Genomic DNA, 19,158 nt, shown 5'->3' with positions numbered 1-19,158 from the left:
CAGAAAAAATACGAAAAAGGCTTAGCCGAAATTAAGAAAATTAACAGAGAAAAGGAGGAACACGAGAAGAAAATTAAAGAATTGGAACAATCAGTAAGCTTAATAATTATAATTATTATCTTAAGAGATTATTAATTCCAGTTTTTCTTTTATAGCTAAAAGGATTTGAAGAAAGTAAAACAAAATATGCCGAAAGTGTTAAAGAAATTGACAACCTTAGGGCTAAAGCAACTCAAGCAACGTTTGAGGTAATCTGATATTATTTACTGTAAAATCGTAATGTGTTTTTCTGTATTTTTATCGTTTGTAGTTTCAAGAAGAGTTAAAATTGGCAGGACGTAAAGGACAACCTGATTACACAACAAATGAAGAAAAAGAAAATTTAAGAAGAAAAGCTATGGTTGCGTTGGAAGCTGTAAGTTCGTTAGAACTAGTTATTTAACTGTGTTTAAAATGAAGAGATATAAATAATAAAATGTATTTCTTTGCTTTTAGAATAATAACTTACAAGTTCAATGTTTGAAAAAATTGGAAGAAAAAATGAAAGAAATTTATATATTAAAACGACAAATTGAAAATTTAGAAGGAAAGGAACTAGCTGCAAGAGAATCAAACGTAATAAGTTATTAATGTTTTCCTGCTGCTTTTTTATACATTATTTATTTTTAATTTCAGTCTAATGAAGAGAGATGTTTAAAGGAAAAAGAAATTTCTAATTTAAAAGACTGCATAAAACAGCTGGAAGGAGGACAAGCGTGCACCAAACTTGCAAACGAAAGTTTACAGACAATGGTAACGTTCTTTGCTTTAATTAATTTGATATTGAGTTAATTATTTAAGTATTCGTAATTTATTAAAATTTTAACGGTATTTGTCTTACATCATAGGAAAAACATCGTATTATAATTGCTTCTGAATGAATAATGAAATGATAAGTCTTATTATGCTTTAATTTTGTATTAATTAAATTTAGGTAAATAATTATCGAAAGTCTGTTGCCGAATTGGAGGAAACTGAGAAGCACTTAAGAACTGAGGTAAGTAAGTAGCTCTAGATAATTTTGGTTTGACTTAATTTCTTTATTTAAAAAGTTCATATTTTTGTAGTTATAGTGTGTAGTTCATGGCCCTTGTGTAGTTTTTCTTAAGTTATTATAGTCAATTGTAGATTTCTCAACAAAATATAACTATACTTAATCTCCAAGAGGCGTTGTTAGCCGCGAAACAAGAACTCGAGGAGATTCGACAAAAAGCAGCTAAAGAAGTGAGTGTTAATTGGGCTGCTCGTTGGCTAGGAACAACATTTTCTAAATCCCAATCTCCAAATAAATCCGTGCATGATGTGTGAAGTGCTTTTTTTTTACCTCAATTTTATTTCATACTAATTTATTTTACCTAATAAGTAAGTTTTGACTAGTATTGACTAAATATTCAACTATTTATTTAAATTTTTGTTTACAGTAACAGCAAACCTTTTTTTAAGACGTGCAAAAAGATATTAATCTAAAGTTGCATGATTGAAAGTGAATTGAACTGATGCAAAGATATAAAGTGATTGGCAACAGAAATTGTTATTTCTTAAATTGTTGTGGGTAATTTACAAAAAATATATACCCCGTGCTTTTCATTCTATTTGTCGTAATTAATATTGTTTTTATGTTGGTTTTGCTTGTAGTTATAGTCAATTTGATTCTTCGTCTTAGCGAAAAATTTGTTAAACATTGGAATAAAATTTTTAATAATTGTTGGTAATGTTATAAATGCACAAATTTTATATAAATATAAGTATTAACTAAATTTTGTTTATTATTTGTATGTGTATTTCCCAATGTATGTATTTTTGTATAAATGCATCCAATATCAATCAGTCAATCAAAAAGGCAAAGATCATTTTACAACTTAAATTTACAACAGTTTGATTAAATNTTTCTTCCTGTAGGGTAGATTACTATTATCTTGTAACGTATTTTAGATTTATAAGAGGGTGAAAATAATGAACAGCCTGTATACAGATTTGGTTAAAGTAGAAGAAGAGTATTCCAGTAGCTCTAAAGAGGTAACCATTTTTTAAAAATATATTTGCATCTGTTTTAACGATTGGTTTCAGTGCGAAAACTTGTCTGTATTATTAAATAATTTGAGGGACGATTATTTAGATTTGGAAGTTGAAAATTTTAATCATCTCCAGGATATAGAGATGCTTGATTGTCTCGTATTAAAGTATCAACAAATCAATAAGTTAAACGAGGTATTACTTGTTCACCACAATGAATTTCATTGCAGTTTTACTAACAAGTTTGGTTTTTGTACTTTAATACGGTTTTTACTTGTAATTTTTCTTCGTGTTTTACTTTATGTTAAAGAATTCTTCTAATAACATTTTAATTTAGCAAAGCATGCGAGCTGTTGTAAAGAAAATGAAAATTGAAAAGCAGGAGTACGAAAATGTGATTAGCTATCTTAAAAATGAAATGGCAATATTATCTGACCAGCTTCAAAAATTGCAACATCTACTGGTAAGTTCTATTACAACAAAAGTCACTTTTTGTAGTAAACGTTTTTTACTTTCAATTGTAATTCTTTTTAAATACTTAAAATCTAAATTTTCCTTCATTTAAATAAAAAAGGAAAAGGGCTTTCGTTATTGTAATTTTCTTTAGCATTTTTTAACAAAACTTTGTGTAGTTAAAGTTTTGGCGAAAACTCTATGCCCTTTTCCTTTAGTGAGGGCTATCATTAAACTACCAACAGAGACTTGGAGGTCGATAGAATAGTTTCGATAGGTACAGGTATTTTTCTTGTTTTTTAAAATGCTGTACTAATGTTTTAGTTGTTTAACGTGAAAGTGAATTATTTTCTAATTATATATTTGCTTCGTTTTCTGTTTTCTGCAGTTTGACTTCTTATTACAAATGAGATGTGACTTTTATATTCATTTTTTTAAAAGGTTTTCAATTGAAATTTTAAGTTGAATTTTAATAGAGTACATTAAACCATATTTTCTTTCTCTTAGAAAATAGCAAACACATCAAATTTGGATATGGAAAATAAAACACTCGCGGGCAACCTGATCGACGCTCAAGCAATTAACAATGTTCTTCAGGAACAACTTAAAGTTGCCGAAACGCAGTTAGCCTACGAAATGAAAATGAACAAACATTACATTACACTTACTGAAGAATTACAAGATAAGCTCAGTTCTGAAACGGTTAAAAATCACCGGATTCAACAAAAGGTGAAGGAAATTCAGTTTCAATTAGAAAAATCGAACTCTTTCGTCAGATCATTGGAAAATACAGTCAAGGACTTGGAGAGTACCATTATTATTTACGAGAGGGATCTTGAAATGGGAAGGAAACGGGAAAAACAGCAAGATAAAGAAATTGAAATATATCGTAAACAGGTAAGTACTTACTTAATAGGACTTTGCTGTAAAAAAAAAGAAAATTAACTTTCTAACAGAACAAATATACAAATATAAATATCGTTAATTGTAATGTAAATCTAATTTAATCTAAATGAAGTATGATTGTGATGGAAAATAACAAGGTAATAATCTTCGATTTAAAATGTTTTTCTTAATGACCGGGTTTTGTCTTCGATTTATAAAACAACATAATGATTCATATTTTTATTTCGAGATGGTTCCTTCAAGACTGAATAGTGAAAATTTAAAGAAAACTCCTTTATTCAGAACTCGAAGTCAATCCAGATGTGATGAAAATAGTTTTTTCAAGATGGAAATGAATTTTGTTTAATATAAAGCGACAATTGTATCTAAATAATATTTTAACATCTTCCACATTCTTTTGGAAACCAACTTGACAAATAAAAATGCAATATTATGTTGTTTTATTATTATTTTATTTATGATAATAATTTGGATGTATGTATATTTAACTATTGTCAAATTTTGGTAAGTATAAAATTATAATTCAGCTTTCGTTATTATTCGTTAAATTAACATTTTGGTTTACTTTATTTTTGTTTTAAGCTAAGAGACATCAGTGATAAGTTTATGGATTTGGATGAGAAATATAAAGAACTTGAAGCCGAATTGGAAATTAAGAATCGATCGATGTTAGAGAAAGAGAATAAAATTAAACAAGATTATGAAGAAAGAGAGAGAGTACGAGCAGATTTGGGTCAGCAGTTAACATATGCAAAGGAAGAGCTTGGAGGATTAAGGATTGAAATGAATAAAACAATAACTGCGCAAAATGCGCTACGGCTAGAGGTGAATGAAAAGTATTTTAATTTAATGAAAAAAGCTTAATTTCTTGTCGTTAACAGATAATCTAGAAATGTGATGTTTTCTTTTTTCTAGAATGAAAAACTTAAAACACAGTTGAACACTTTACACGTTGATAGAAACTCCCTTGAGCAGCAAGTTGTTGACAGAACTCAAGAGGTGGAGCAATATTTGCAGGAAATACAGAATCTTCAGGCGGACAAGGAAACTACCGAACAAAAATACAAGATATTAAAAACCGAATTACAAGGTTTACAATCGGCTTTCGATAATTTGAGCAAACAGTACATGAATAAAGCAGAATCATTAATATCGTTGGAAATGGAACTGGTCGATACCAAATCCAGCCATACTCAACTGTGCAATGAAAGCAAAAAAGTTGTCGATAATGTACGTTGTTGGTTGGAAGAACAAAAGGAGATAAATTTAAAATTGGAACGGAATATTAAAGAAAAGGAAAGTACCATTAACAAATTAAAGGGTGAAATAAGGTAAAGGAACAGGTCTAACATTACCATTACCAATTATCCTTCTTAACCATTTTCATTTTCACTTTTAAGGAATTTGAAATGTCATCTGACGCTTCCTAATAAACTGCCTACGACATATGAACGAAGACCAACACATCCTCTTATCCGTACGTCCCTTATGCAAGCGTTGAGTCCTACGCATCCATGGAGTCTCGGCTCTCAAGGATCTGAGTCAAGTTACAGTACAAATCCGGCTGAGGGTGATGAGGAAACAGCAGTAAGTGTACAAATTTTCGATTAGTAATATCATAGGTCGACAATAATAGCACAATTCCTTGATTAGAAATTAAACTGTAACACCAATACGAGGTGTTGAGAAATATGATATTTAAATAAAATACACGCGATTATATATAACGTTTTCAAAATTGGCTTTAACACTGAAGTTTTGCGCCAGATATATGTGTTACGTCTTGTTTTTGGCAGTAAAAAGGAAAAAATAATTAATAGCAAATGTAAACCTGCATCTTTTATTAAATGCGTTTATGCATTTTCAGACCAGTGACATTGATACTACCGAGTCATGGCTGTACCGAGTTGAAAGTATGACCGAGCAATTACAGAGAAGTAATAATTATTGGAAAAACAGAATACACGATCATGAATACATGGTAACTAGAGACCAGTGAACGAATAATAAATTTTGCCTATATGTGTACATTATATAAATTCATTATTTTTTTCTATTTCATCCATTCTTCATGTTTTAGTAAAGAAATTAAAAGTTCTCAGTACTTATTTTGATTTTATTTTCGGTTTTCTGTCCTGCCTATATAACAATAACTCAAAACTTGCAATTTATTAACAACAAAGACTTATTTTTTCTTCCCACCTTTTTTCTTGTCTTTTTTACCACCTTTGCCCGGTTTAATTTTGTTTTTCACTTCTTTAATAAGTTCTTCTAGTTCGTCGATTTCTACGTGATAGTCCATAAAAAACCCGTAATTGGGGATACACAGTAAACGTATTAAGGGTAAATTACGCAAATAAATTCGACAAAAAAAATTTAATACTTCTCGACTTTTTGCAGTGTCTAAGAGTTTAATGCTTTCTGGAGGACACTGGAAACAGAACCACAAGTATATAACAAAATTGACACTCGATAGTGTGAACCGATTTGTTCACATGACCGAGTGTTGTAACTCAATATGTGATAAGCATCTATAACTAACAAAATAAACAAATAAGTGTGTATAAATATAAGACATGCAAAACACAGATAACAAAACGAACTATGTATCTATCTAAATAAACAAATAAAACACCTGTCCAACTAATACGTCTGGGGAAGTACCAAATATATTGGAGCGAAATGTGAGTTTTTAAGGTTCATTTTGTGTATTATATAATGATATACTGATATACTGGTCACGTTATGGGGGTTTTTCATCATGTAATGTTTACACTATCGCGTGTATACTGTAGTTTTGATATCACCTTATTATTATTATGATACTTACTGAAATAGAGACGCAGAATAAAAATTCTTTGAAATAATTATAGACTTCTTGAGCAGTTCTATACAATGACGATGTAAAGTAGCGGTGCGATAAATAAAATATAGATAAAATTGAACCAGTTTCTTCCACAGTAAATCCATAGTCTTTACAAAAGTCTGTTGCACTTTTAATTAATTCGACAAACATTTTTCTACATGTTCCCTTTATAAATTCTGATCCTAACTTTTCCTCTAAAAATTTTTTTCTTTCAAAGGTAGTAACATTTAATTTAGTTAAATACGAACCAATAATTTGTTCTATTGCTATCGGGTCATTAATGGATAAAAAGTTTTCGAGTTCTTTCTTAGTCATATACTGCCATATCACGATTTTGGGATTGTCGATATTGGTTACATCTGTGAGTGCTTCAAAATTTTTGGCTGCATTTATTATTCGAAGATCTTCTTGGTATTCTTCGATATTTGATTGACTTTTTTGCGGTGAGGGTTGAACCTGTGCTGCGCTCTTTTTCTCATTATCATCTTTACAAATACATTCTATTCGTTTTGGCTTTGAAAGGGAAGGTATTAAATATCTTTCAAAACGTGTTTCACATCTTCCAATTGTTTGTGATAAAAAATCAAAAAACTCTTTATCCGGCATTTTGAAAAATCAAAATTAATTCAAAAATTTTTAAGAAAAATTTAAAGGTGTACTTGATTGTCAAAATTTTGCTACAAGTATATTGTTTTTTGTTGTTTATACTCTGAATGCATCTATCCTTTAAAAATTTGCAGATAAAAATAAAAATAGGTATTGTACAAAAGTACATACAAATAAATTATTACCGCTTTTTAGTTTAAAATTGGGAGTCGTTCGGAACTCTTCGTGAAATTTCGTAAAATGGTGCAATCAGCTAGCGAGCATGAGCAATAATAGTTTTCCTTCCTGCTTTCGTATTATTGCCTTCTGGCTTGTGCTTTCCCATTTCCTTTCCTTTCCAAGAATTTCAACAATTTCAGTAATTTTAGTCACTTAATAGTACAAAATGGTGGATTTAGTTGTTGATTTAAGCATGGATGTGAGTGATTGTGAAGAAATTATACCTAAAAATCCCGAAAAGTAAGTACATACTGAATGTTTTAAGTGGCTTTTATACAACGAAGTAATCCTGCTTTTAAAATACGTTCTTTTTTGATGAATGGACGACAGTTCCTGATTGTAGGAGTGTACTATTTTGAACCAAAGGTTTATGAACTTTAAATTTGGAAGCTCGGCCAAAATTAGACAGATGTGTATTACCGAAAAATTTATTAGGGTTTATTGTGCTTTAATAAAAACATACAAAGGAACACATGTTTTTAAATGTCTTCCTTACTCAGATCAGACATGAGATATAAAAGTAAAGTGGCGTTTCTTGTTTTCTCACCACGTTCTTCAACCAATATTTAACATTTTTAATCGTTATATCGTAGATTTGTACTATTTTGTTTAAACTCAATTTGCAAAATTACTTGTCACCTAAAATGAGTTGCAATATAGTGAAAAGGACTCGAACATTGATAGATTTGGATTCGGGGTTTAATGGGTCGTAAGTAACTTTAACGAATATCTAAATTCTTAGATGATTATTATAAAGTAGAACATTCTCGCCTTGAAAAGAGATTATTTTTATGTGTCCGACAGAAAATAAGCATACCTGTCTACCTACCAGTTTATTTTTGAGGATAGAAAAATACTTGATTACCCAATACCTCTCCTGTAAATAATGATATAACATATAGGAATTTTAAGAAAAATAAGCTTAAATATTAAAACCTATTTAATTATTTAATTATATCAATTTATTTAGTAATATTTCATATGTAAAAATAGGTTTATTGTTTTCAAAAGAATACTCTTGACATGAATTATTTTAGTCTCATAAATTTTCATGATTTTGCTTTATAAAAGAGTGGTATGCAAACTGCATTGTTTAGATTGGAATAATTATTTTAATTGCACAGTAAGTTACAGGTATAAATGTAATTGTTGTTTGTTAAAGACTAGCTGAACTCAAAAAGGAAAATGGAAACCAGTTCTTCAAAGCCCAACAGTACAGATCAGCTCTTCCACTATATACCGAAGCAATACAACTTTGTCCTGACACAGCTGCTTATTATGGTAACCGTGCAGCATGTTATATAATGCTGAATAATTTTCGAGATGCATTAGAAGATGCCAGAAGATCTGTACAGTTAGATCCAAATTTCACCAAAGGATACCAGAGGATACTGAAATGTGGAATAGCTCTAGGTGATTTGATGACAGCTGAGAATGCAGCCAGAAAGATAGCTGAATTGGCTCCCAACAGTCCTAGCATTAAAAATGAAGCTGAAAGTTTAACTGCTTTGAAACAGCAAGAATTAGAGGCACAGAAGGCTTATGAGAAAAAAGATTTCAGAAAAGTTGTCTACTGCATGGACAGATGTTTGGATCATGCTCCTAGTTGTGCACGTTACAAAATTTTGAAAGCAGAATGTTTGGCTTTCCTGGGACGATATAAAGAAGCTATGGAACTTGCCAATGGTATATTACATTTTGACAAAGGAAATGCCGATGCAATATATGTTAGAGGTGTGTATTAAGATAGCATTTGGTATTTTCTGTGTAAGTTATTACAGTTTTTGTAGTTTTTTGAGCAATCTGATTGAAAATTGTGTATATTATATGATTAACAATTCAGTAAAATGAGAAAATGATTTATTAACTGTTAATGTTTTAAAACCAAAAATATTGTAAACATATAACATATTTATATTCTTAAGAATTTTTAAACCATTATTTTATAATTGATGCTTTGTTGAATAGGTATCTGTCTCTTCTATGAAGACAACATTGACACAGCTGTCAGCCACTTCCAACAGGTGCTTAGGTTTGCTCCTGACCACAAAAAAGCAGTTGAATCATATAAGCGAGCAAAACAACTTAAGAAGAAAAAAGACGACGGTAATGCAGCATTTAAGACCAATCGTTTACAAGAGGCATTAGACCTTTACACAGAAGCACTTACGATCGATCCTTTGAATCGAAAGACGAATGCAAAATTGTATTTCAACCGCGCAATTGTTTTGTCTCGTTTGCGTAAGTTTGAGGACGCAGTCGCTGATTGTACCATGGCTTTGGATCTGGACGACACATATCTTAAGGCACTGTTACGTCGTGCGAAATGCTACATGGACCTAGGCGAATACGAAGATGCGGTACGCGACTACGAGAAGGCTTGTAAGATGGACAAAAGTCGTGAAAATAAACGTCTACTGCAAGAAGCAAAGATCGCATTAAAACGGTCCAAACGCAAGGACTACTACAAAATACTAGGAGTGGATAGGAACGCCACTGATGATGAAATCAAGAAAGCATATAGAAAACGAGCGCTGGTACACCATCCCGATAGACACGCAAATGCAACGGAAACAGAACGAAAAGATCAGGAGAAGAAGTTCAAGGAAGTGGGTGAGGCATACGGAATATTGTCGGATCCGAAGAAGAAGGTGCGTTACGACAGCGGACAGGATATGGAGGACTTTGATGGTGGTTTTCATGGTTAGTTAACTGATTTGTTTTATTAATTTTCAGCATTTTCTACGATGATTTACAATAAACCTATATCTGGAATGCTTACCCAACAAATGTATAAATGTAGTACATAAAATAAGTGTATAGATACTGGAGTCAGGTTTTACAGCAGATCGAAATCGGTATTCTAAAATAGTGTTTTCTTTTAAATTCAGGTTCATGTGGCACACTTGTGCTGTTAATGAAAAATATTTGTATCATAGTCCTGCAAGACATTTTTCCGGCGTTTGGGTCGTTCAGCTTGTAAGAAGATTAATTGTCAAAACCTGACTCATTGTTTTTATTGATCATAAAGAAAAAGGTACCTGATTTTTTTTTTTTTAATTTCTTGTTCAGCAGAATTAATAAATTTAAATGATGATCTGACATGTACTACATTTAGTCAAATGGGTAGATAGGGGAAGATTCATGCTTGCAAATAACAGCTTTTGAAATGATAATAATTTAATGGTGAAAATGAAAAAAATATATCATAATATTAAACAAATTCACAAAGCCTATTGTTTTTCTGAAAATACTGGTTTAAATCATAAATTACTTTTTAAATTTTGAGTGTTATTAATTATAATTTGTATGTCGCCCTGTATATACAGTCGGTATAATAATACTTATGTTTTATTGAATGCTGGCCAGCTTGTAATTTTTCTAACATACTTAATGATCTTTTTTGTTTTATTTTTAGATGACATCGATCCTACTCAATTATTTTCAAGTGTTTTTGGAAACGGTGCTTCCGAATTTCGTTTCAGTTCGGGAAGGTTTTCTAACAATTTCACCTTCAAGTTCAACTAAATGCGGATCGGTGCGTCAATATATTTGTAGCTTAACACTAAATTTTAATCTGATTACATTCCCATTTGTTGTCATCCTCAATTTTAAAGAGGCGGTCCTTGAATGGTCTTTGTTATCTCGCTTGTAATGTCGCGTCTCTTTTTTAATTTCTATGTGTAATGATTTTATACCATCTTTTCTTTTATACACACTGTATGATAAAAATTCTGTTCAGTAATAAAAATAGTAACAAATGCGGTTGAATAGAATGATTGATTGTCTACAAGGGATACAGTGCAAATATTTTTCTCTTGGAAGTACTAACGATAAGTATTTTGTTTGTGTGGTGACCCCCTTTTTTTATTTCGCGTACGATCAACGAAGTAAAGTGCTATTTTATTTTGTAGTATTTATCTTATGATTAGTGATTTTTGTGTTCAATAAATAAGATTTATTCATTTTTGGTCGTTCTTTTTTTTTTAAGTGAAAATGTGCACATTTCCATTTTCACTTTTTTGTATAAAATCTTGCTTTTTGCGAAGACTTACAACTGTAGGTTAATTTTTGTTTACAGATTATCAGCAAATATTTCTGTTCAAGTACCTCATGAATTAATTGAATGAATTGTTATTGGAAAAACTAAACTTTAAAAATTTTTTTACCGAAACGTTCAATTTTTAAAATATGTATGCAATGAAGTACTGACAGTGTGCTTACTTTTTCTACATAAAACTAATTTTAAGTGTTACTTATTCGTCATTTTCAAAACACCCTGTATATTCAATTTCAAGTAGGGATTATAGTGATTCACAGATCTACAGTTGGTAGTGATATCGTTGGTAGTTCTGTTTAAGAATCCTGCTGTTTATGCGCAAACGTACTGTTTTTTCCAGGCGACACTAAAAACCGCAAGACTCCGTACCTTTTGCGCAGGCGCGAAATTGACTCCTGTCAAGAATGTCTATGAGAATCGTCTTGCTGCCCTTTTTCATATTTTTAAATCGTTCTAACCTCTAACTACATTTTTAACCGTCAATTCAATTCATGGTTAATCGTGTATGCTGATTTATTTCATTCGTTTTTGGATTTCCTTCATCTGCAGAATTGTGCACATGCAACAGTGTTTAATCTATGCATTAAACAAAGACTCATAATCATTGTTTAAAAAGCGAATTTATTCTGCTTTCTTAAAACAATTACTTATTTTTGTGTTTAGCTTATAAGTGGTGCTGGTGTAAATAGTGTCGAACAATTTAATGTATTTGTTTATATTATTAGGCAGACGTTTTTACGTTATATCTGTTATATTATATTAATCATTTTCAAAATCAGAAAAATATAAATAACAAAGAAGTACATCAAGACCGTGAAACGCAATTGAAGATAGCAATGCAAACGTATCGCATTGCAATGAATCAACTGGATGATGAAGCCTTTCAAGTAGCACTCAAGGAATTTGGAAAGCATACAGAAAAAGTTCAAAAACAAAGTAGAAATTTAAGAAAACGTAAAATGGCTAAACAGGAGTATTTCCCATCTAAGAAAAAATAAAGTACGTATGTAATCTAATCCCAAACATGAGTTTTTCTAAACATTAAATGAGAAACCTTGATTAAAAGTTTTTTTATTTTTCTAGATGATAAAGTTAACGAAAGCAGAAAGGAGTACATTAGGATTCAAATGTACAAAACCATTTTGTATGTACTCTTCAGAAAGACTTAATCTAATCGAAACAGTTGTACTTTGTATTTTAATAAAAACCTTCGAAAAAGTTTAAAGTGAGAATTGTTTCTTCGTTTTTTGTGATGTTTTAGCTTTGTTTCATAGAAACCTGTCCATAATTACAATAAATTTAATAATTAATTAAACATGTTATGTATTTATTTTGCATTATAAATTTGTTGAAATAATTTTTTATTTTTTATTTTATTTTCCATTCATATTAATAAAGAATGCGTTTACATTGTATATGAGTATCATTTTTCTGCCTACGTTATCAATTATTAGTAGATTACTGCCCAGTTTATTTCTACTCCTCAGATCAGAACGCTTGAGATCGTTTGTTTGAATTCGAATAAAAAGGCGGCAAGAGCAAAATCATAGACATGACTCAAAATTATTTCGCGCCTGCGCAAGAGCTACGGAGTCTTGCGGTTTTTAGCGTCGCCTGTTTTTTCCGCCTATTTCCACCATATTGCAATTTATGTTTTAATAACAAAAAGGTGTTTTACTAACAAGTTTTATTAATATTTAAAAAATAAAGCAAAATGCCACCGCGTTTGAAACATATTGAAGTTGAAAATTTTAAGTCCTATCGCGGCCATCGAGTGATTGGACCTTTAAAACCGTTTAATGCAGTAATAGGACCTAATGGATCCGGTAATTTGGTGTATTATGTTTATACTGTTTATCTTGAGTAAACTGTGTTTATTGTAGGAAAATCAAATTTTATGGATGCAATAAGTTTTGTAATGGGTGAAAAAACTCAAAGTTTGCGTGTCAAAAGGCTTAGTGATCTAATTCACGGAGCCTCCATTAGCAGACCTGTTTCACGAAGGTATTTGGCTCACAGAAATTGAGATTGTAATTTATAATTATTAATTGTATATTGTTTGTAGTGCTTCTGTGACGGCTGTTTTCTCTTTAGAAGAAGACAGTGATAATGAAATTCGTTTTCAAAGATCAGTACAAGGCTCTTCTTCAGAATATCGTATAAATAACAATGTAAGTATCACAATTGCAACATTTGTGGTTTAAGCTATTTAAAAACCAATTAATCATTGTATTTATACAGTATTTTTGAGTTTTGAGATGTTTATTATACTGATAATCTTGTGGTATATTTGTTCTTTTTTTTTTTTAAGATTGTATCCAATCAAGAATATCTTGCTGAGTTGGAAAAATTGAGAATAAATGTAAAGGCTAAGAATTTTCTTGTATTCCAAGGGCAGGTTGAATCAGTGGCCATGAAGAATCCTAAAGAAATGACTGCTTTATTTGAAGAGATAAGTGGGTAAGTAATAAATTATTATGGCATATATAGTCTTTTTAAAGAAAGGTAGATAACTAATAAAATGAATTTTAAGCTCAGGGGGCTTAAAAGAAGAGTATGAACGATTAAAACAACAAATGCAGAAGGCCCAAGAAGATTTAAACTTTGCTTATCAAAAAAAGAAAGGTATTAATGCTGAACGAAAAGAAGCTCGAATGGAAAAGGAAGAAGCTGATAAATATGCAAGACTCAAAGATGATCTGGTAATTAGTAATTTCTGATAAAGAAATGGAAAATTAAACGTGTATTTTTTAATTTTAGAATGACAAATTGGTGGAGCATCAATTATTTAAGCTGTTTCATAATGAACGTGAAATGAAAAATTTAGAGGGAGATTTAAAATCAAAGCAACGTGAAGTTGAAAAGATTGAGCGTAAAAAAGAAAAGGCTGAAGAGGTTCTTAAAGAGAAGAGAAAAGAACAAGGCAGACTGGGAAGGGAATTGGCAAAAATTGAGCAAGACATTCGTGAAGTGGTAAATATACTTTTTACTACTCAATTTTTTTTAATACCATTCTACAGAGGCATTGTTTTTCATGATTCATTCACATTAAACTTGTGTTTGTTACTAAAATCCATTTCTTTTAAGAATGTTCTATTCAAGCACAATTTATTAAGAAAGCTAGAAGCATCTTTTAAGAATTTTTTTTGCTTAATAAAGTGCAATTTCTAGGAAGTTGAGATTTCTAAAAAGAGACCTCAATTTATTAAAGCAAAAGAACGTGTATCTCATATGCAGAAGAAACTAGATGGTGCAATTAAGACTTTGGAACAAGCTAGAAAGGCTGATGAGGCACACAATAATGATATTCAGAAACTCATTAAAGAACTTGAAGAAGTAGAGCGTGCAAAAGAGGAATGGGAAACATCAGTTGCAGGTGAATCCCAAAGTCAAGGAAGAGATGTACATTTAGAAGATGAGCAGGTAAATTAATTTAGATTGAATTGTTTATTTTGCGTATATAAGTTAAAAAAATAGTTTAGATATTTAGAAAATATTAATTCCTATTTATTTAGGTCCGTGAATATCATCACTTGAAAGAGGAAGCAGCTAAGAGTTCAGCCCGTTACATGCAAGAATTGGATTCTGTTAATAGGGAACAAAAGGCCGATCAGGACCGTTTGGATAATGTATACAGGCTAAGAACTGAAGCAGAAAACCAACATCGACAAAAATGCCATGAAAAAGAAGAAATGGAAAAAAGAATCGACAAATTGGCAGAGCATATAAGGTAAAACAATAGTTGATCAAGCTTTGCTTAGGTATCTAGGCAACTGACATACTGCGTGTATGTTGGGTTGCATAAACCAAATATGTTTTTTCAAAATTTAGTCGAAAAAAAAATCGTGTTTCAAATTTGGATTGATTTATCACATCTAAAAACTCTGTATACTAAAATTAGAACAATTATAAATAAACATTTATTACATAATGTTATACGATGTCTTAAAAAAAAGATACCAGTAAGCTTTAAGAAACAGATTCTTTTAATTCGTGCTTCGCACTTAAAAGAATCCCTTATGTCTTTGTTATTTGATAATAACAACATTAAATAAAAGCAAATTTTGTGATTTAAATTTAATTACTTTGATAATTAGTTTATCAAGAATTTTCTGTTGCATAGGACAAGCGAACAAGCCTTGCTTGAACAGCAACGTTTGCGCGAAGATTTGAAGTCTGATGTTGGGTCTTCTAAAGACCGCGTTCAGGAAATTCAAAAACAACTTGACGACGTATTGGAACAACTTGGAGATGCAAGAATTGATAAGCATGAAGACGCAAGACGTAAAAAGAAGCAGGAGATTGTTGAGCGATTCAAGAGCAATTATCCTGGAGTGGTAATTGTTTTTATTACATATGTAAACTAATATTGTTTAGAACACAAAATTATCAAAATTATGATAGTCGTCAAAATAGACCTGTCTTATAGTAAGCACTATCTCATTATGATTTAGATCTATGAAATTACTTATCAACCTTAAGTTTGGATGAGTTGAAAGGAGATTTTTAATAATGATTGTAATTTAATATGATATTAGTGAAAGGGCTCGCTTTCAAATACGTCTAACTTATTATAAAAATTTACGTATAATTATTTTCTTATTCAGTTTTATTTCCCAATATTCACTAATTGGTCTAACATGATTTAATTTTTTTTTCTTTATTCGAAATTTTATACAATACACATTGGACTTTATTAATTAGAAATTTATTTCTTTTACAGTACGATCGTATGATAAATATGTGCCAGCCTTTACATAAGCGTTTCAACGTGCCCGTTACCAAAGTGTTGGGTAAATACATGGAAGCAATTGTGGTTGATACGGAGCACACAGCTCGTCAGTGCATAAAATATTTGAAAGAACAGATGCTCGAGCCAGAGACGTTTTTGCCCCTCGATTATTTACAAACGAAACCGCTCAAGGAACGTTTACGAAACATCACCGAGCCAAAGGGCGTCAGGCTGCTTTTCGACGTTCTACATTTCGAACCCCCCGCAATTGCGCGGGCCGTCATGTTCGCAACTAATAATGCCCTCGTTTGTGAGCACCCTGAGGATGCGATGGCAGTCGCCTATGATATCGGAGGACGTTATGACGTAAGTTCATTTTTTGTATAAATTATTTACATCTAATTTTGGAATTTAATGTACTACAACAAGGCACTTTAATATTAAATTATCGAAACGAAATAATACTGTTTTTGTTTTCAGGCTGTATCTTTGGATGGAACCTTCTATCAAAAATCTGGAATAATTTCCGGTGGAAGTTTGGACTTGGCTCGTAAAGCTAAAAGATGGGATGAAAAGCATATGTCGCAGTTGAAAGCTCAAAAGGTCAGTATTTTTATGTCAATTCACTTACCACTTTAAATTTAGTCATTTATTAAATAATATAAGTTATTATAAAATAAAAATTGTTATATTGAAATAAAAATCACAGGAAAAACTGACGGAGGAGCTTAGGGAAGCTATGAAAAAGTCGCGAAAGGAATCTGAACTTAATACTGTTGATTCTCAAATTCGCGGTTTAGAAACTCGTCTTCGTTACGCTAAAACAGATATGGACAGCACTGTAAGAATGCTCTTTATTTATGAAATAAAAAACAATTAATTGCATTTAACATTATTTTTAGACTCATCAGATAGCATTAGTAGAAGAAGAAATAGCAAACTTGGCTAGGACAATAAGCGAATATGGAGTATGTTTGATGTTTAATATGAAAAGAAATTCATTTTATTTCAATTTTGTTTTTTTTTAGCCACAAATCGCGGAAATAGAAAAAACTATGCAAATACGTGAACAACAAATTGAAGAAATTAAATTGCAAATGAACACCGTCGAAGATCGCGTGTTTAAAAAGTTTTGTCAAGAAATCGGTGTTAAAAATATTCGTCAGTATGAAGACAGGGAATTGAGAGCACAGGAGGAACGCAAAGAGAAACGTCTCGAATTCCAGAAACAAATAAATCGTATCACCAGCAATTTGGAGTTTGAGAGAAGTAGAGATACTAAAAGTAAGACATATTTTTTCTCTTATATTGTGAAATAAGTAAAAGTTAATGATTAATCGCTTTTATTCTTTTTTGAATTTTTTCTCTATGATTGTTAACTAAAATCAAAATATCCAGACGTTAATAACATTAAAACAAATAAATTAGTATTTTTGATCATGTTTAGCTGCTATATTTTATATTGTTTATGTTTATAGGTAATGTTAGTAGGTGGGAACGTGCTGTAAGTGATGATGAGGAGCGCCTCGAATCATGTAAGAAACAGGAGCAAAAGCAGAGGGAAGAAATTGATAGGGACTTAAGGCAGGTTGAGCAGCTCAAAGCAGAACGTCTTAGTAAGAAACAGGAGTGTGACAGTATTGAAGATGAGGTTGGTAAAGCTAGACGAGAAGTGGGACAAATCGCCAAAGATATTCAAGCTTCGCAGAAACAAGTGACGTCCATTGAAGGGAAAATTGAAAGCAAGAAAAGTGAAAGACATAATATTTTGATACAATGTAAGGTGAGTTTTACAAAATTATTGAAATAAAAAAAAAGGACTTTGTTGAAAAATAAGATAAGTAAACCACACGTGTAAATAAATTTTAAATAATATTAATATGAATATTACTGTGAGAAAGTTTGTTAAAAAAGACTCTATTGCATTATTTAGATGGATGATATCGCAATTCCAATGTTGGTGGGTAACATGGAAGATATTTCCCAACAAGATTCTTCTCACACATCGTCGGGAGAAGTCAGCAGCACAACACAACAGTATGAAAGGGAAGCGAGGTATGAATTGACTTTTTTTTTGTTTTGACAAAATCTTGCAATTATCAAGGAGTAAGTTAATAGAATATATAGCAAAAGATTTAGGCAATATTGTGAATAATTTTGATTAGATTATATTTAATATTATCAATTATCTTGACATTAATAAAATGGCACTCTAAACTGTGGTATTTTATTTTGATTTCAGAATACAGATCGATTACAGTCAGTTATCAGATCATTTAAAAGAACTGGAAGAAAAAGATGAAATTAAAAAAATGGCTGACAAACTGCTAAATTCTATAAAGAGCCTTCAGGACACTTTAATGAAGATACAAGCACCTAATATGAGGGTAAGAAAAACGAAAAGTACTATCAACATGCAAAGTGAATTTTAATTGTACAAATTGCTTCAAAAAATAGTAAAATAACTAATTACGCAGAAATAGATGGGTTCTGCTTGTGCTAATTTCAGTTGAATATTCCAGGCACTTCAAAAACTGGAACAGGCGCAGGACAAACTTCAGTCAACCAATAAAGAATTTGAAACATTGCACAAGCAAAATAAGAAGGCCAAGTCCGCCTTTGAAAAAATTAAGCAGCAACGTTATGACCGTTTCTCCAAGTGCTTTGACTATGTGTCCAATGAAATTGATAACATTTACAAGTCTCTAGCACAAAACAATTCAGCACAAGCTTTTCTAGGTGCTGAAAATCCTGAAGAACCTTACTTGGATGGAATTAATTACAACTGTGTTGCTCCGGGTCAGTATTCCTTTTTGTTGGGTACTTTCTGTTATTGCATAATTCTGGATTTATTTAAATAATTCGTTAAATGTATATGAAGTTGATGTGGTAATTTTATTTCCAGGAAAACGTTTTCAGCCCATGTCCAACTTGTCTGGCGGTGAAAAAACAGTAGCTGCCTTGGCGTTGTTGTTCGCCATTCATAGCTTTCAGCCATCACCATTTTTTGTTCTGGATGAAGTTGATGCCGCTCTCGATAATACAAATATTGGAAAAGTTGCCAGATACATTAGGGAGAAGACAGAATCCTTGCAAACGATTGTAATATCATTGAAGGAGGAGTTCTATTCTCATGCAGATGCTCTCATTGGAATTTGCCCTGAGGTAAGTCTTAAGCTTTGCTTATTTCGAATTTACTTGTTAATTATTTACATTACAAACAAATGGTGAAATTAATAGATCGGTAAAGGTTTTTTAAAAAAN

At 31.1% G+C, this 19,158-nt stretch overlaps 4 protein-coding genes across 7 annotated transcripts in view; 3 read left to right on the top strand and 1 right to left on the bottom strand.

Moving 5' to 3' along the window:
- Positions 1–5,484, top strand: part of LOC108742524 (spindle pole body component 110) — a 10,227-nt gene extending 4,743 nt beyond the window's left edge. Inside the window, exons 4-18 of one of the 3 annotated variants that reach the window (XM_025977298.1) lie at positions 9–93; positions 156–248; positions 311–415; positions 496–615; positions 676–792; positions 974–1,036; positions 1,168–1,263; positions 1,972–2,055; positions 2,107–2,247; positions 2,390–2,515; positions 3,013–3,402; positions 3,994–4,236; positions 4,327–4,742; positions 4,812–4,998; positions 5,279–5,484. In XM_025977298.1, coding sequence (XP_025833083.1) covers positions 9–93; positions 156–248; positions 311–415; positions 496–615; positions 676–792; positions 974–1,036; positions 1,168–1,263; positions 1,972–2,055; positions 2,107–2,247; positions 2,390–2,515; positions 3,013–3,402; positions 3,994–4,236; positions 4,327–4,742; positions 4,812–4,998; positions 5,279–5,410 — 2,398 coding nt within the window. In that variant the 3' untranslated portion in view covers positions 5,411–5,484. The remainder of the gene's footprint in view (positions 1–8; positions 94–155; positions 249–310; positions 416–495; positions 616–675; positions 793–973; positions 1,037–1,167; positions 1,264–1,971; positions 2,056–2,106; positions 2,248–2,389; positions 2,516–3,012; positions 3,403–3,993; positions 4,237–4,326; positions 4,743–4,811; positions 4,999–5,278) is intronic. The other 2 variants (XM_025977299.1, XM_025977300.1) reach the window with 2 other exon arrangements.
- Positions 5,485–5,516: 32 nt separating this feature from the next.
- Positions 5,517–7,047, bottom strand: LOC108742544 (coiled-coil domain-containing protein 189-like). The gene is made up of 3 exons (XM_018477792.2): positions 6,526–7,047; positions 6,242–6,471; positions 5,517–5,842 (listed from the first exon to the last, which is right to left on the bottom strand). The coding sequence occupies exons 1-3, from the start codon at positions 6,881–6,883 to the stop codon at positions 5,597–5,599; spliced, it is 834 nt and encodes a 277-aa protein (XP_018333294.1). The 5' UTR covers positions 6,884–7,047; the 3' UTR covers positions 5,517–5,596.
- A 116-nt stretch (positions 7,048–7,163) lies between these two features.
- On the top strand, positions 7,164–10,873 carry LOC108742543 (dnaJ homolog subfamily C member 7). 2 transcript variants are annotated; one of them, XM_018477790.1, is made up of 4 exons: positions 7,164–7,342; positions 8,265–8,836; positions 9,071–9,805; positions 10,521–10,873. In XM_018477790.1, the coding sequence occupies exons 1-4, from the start codon at positions 7,269–7,271 to the stop codon at positions 10,628–10,630; spliced, it is 1,491 nt and encodes a 496-aa protein (XP_018333292.1). In that variant the 5' UTR covers positions 7,164–7,268; the 3' UTR covers positions 10,631–10,873. The 2 variants fall into 2 exon arrangements, with proteins under 2 accessions (XP_018333292.1, XP_018333293.1); XM_018477791.2 differs by lacking the exon at positions 7,164–7,342 and adding an exon at positions 7,697–7,811.
- Positions 10,874–12,751: 1,878 nt separating this feature from the next.
- Positions 12,752–19,151, top strand: LOC108742545 (structural maintenance of chromosomes protein 1A). Its single transcript, XM_018477793.2, has 19 exons — positions 12,752–12,988; positions 13,046–13,166; positions 13,228–13,333; positions 13,474–13,622; positions 13,696–13,864; positions 13,923–14,135; positions 14,334–14,585; positions 14,678–14,892; positions 15,286–15,499; positions 15,886–16,260; positions 16,375–16,497; positions 16,604–16,735; positions 16,797–16,862; positions 16,923–17,178; positions 17,373–17,677; positions 17,828–17,949; positions 18,137–18,281; positions 18,417–18,693; positions 18,800–19,151. The coding sequence occupies exons 1-19, from the start codon at positions 12,877–12,879 to the stop codon at positions 19,123–19,125; spliced, it is 3,678 nt and encodes a 1,225-aa protein (XP_018333295.1). The 5' UTR covers positions 12,752–12,876; the 3' UTR covers positions 19,126–19,151.
- Positions 19,152–19,158: the final 7 nt, after the last annotated feature.

The sequence above is a fragment of the Agrilus planipennis genome, unplaced genomic scaffold, assembly GCF_000699045.2.
Source record: "Agrilus planipennis isolate EAB-ADULT unplaced genomic scaffold, Apla_2.0 scaffold344, whole genome shotgun sequence".
Taxonomy (NCBI): Eukaryota; Metazoa; Arthropoda; class Insecta; order Coleoptera; family Buprestidae; genus Agrilus; species Agrilus planipennis.
This window is presented reverse-complemented; position numbering and strand designations above follow the sequence as displayed.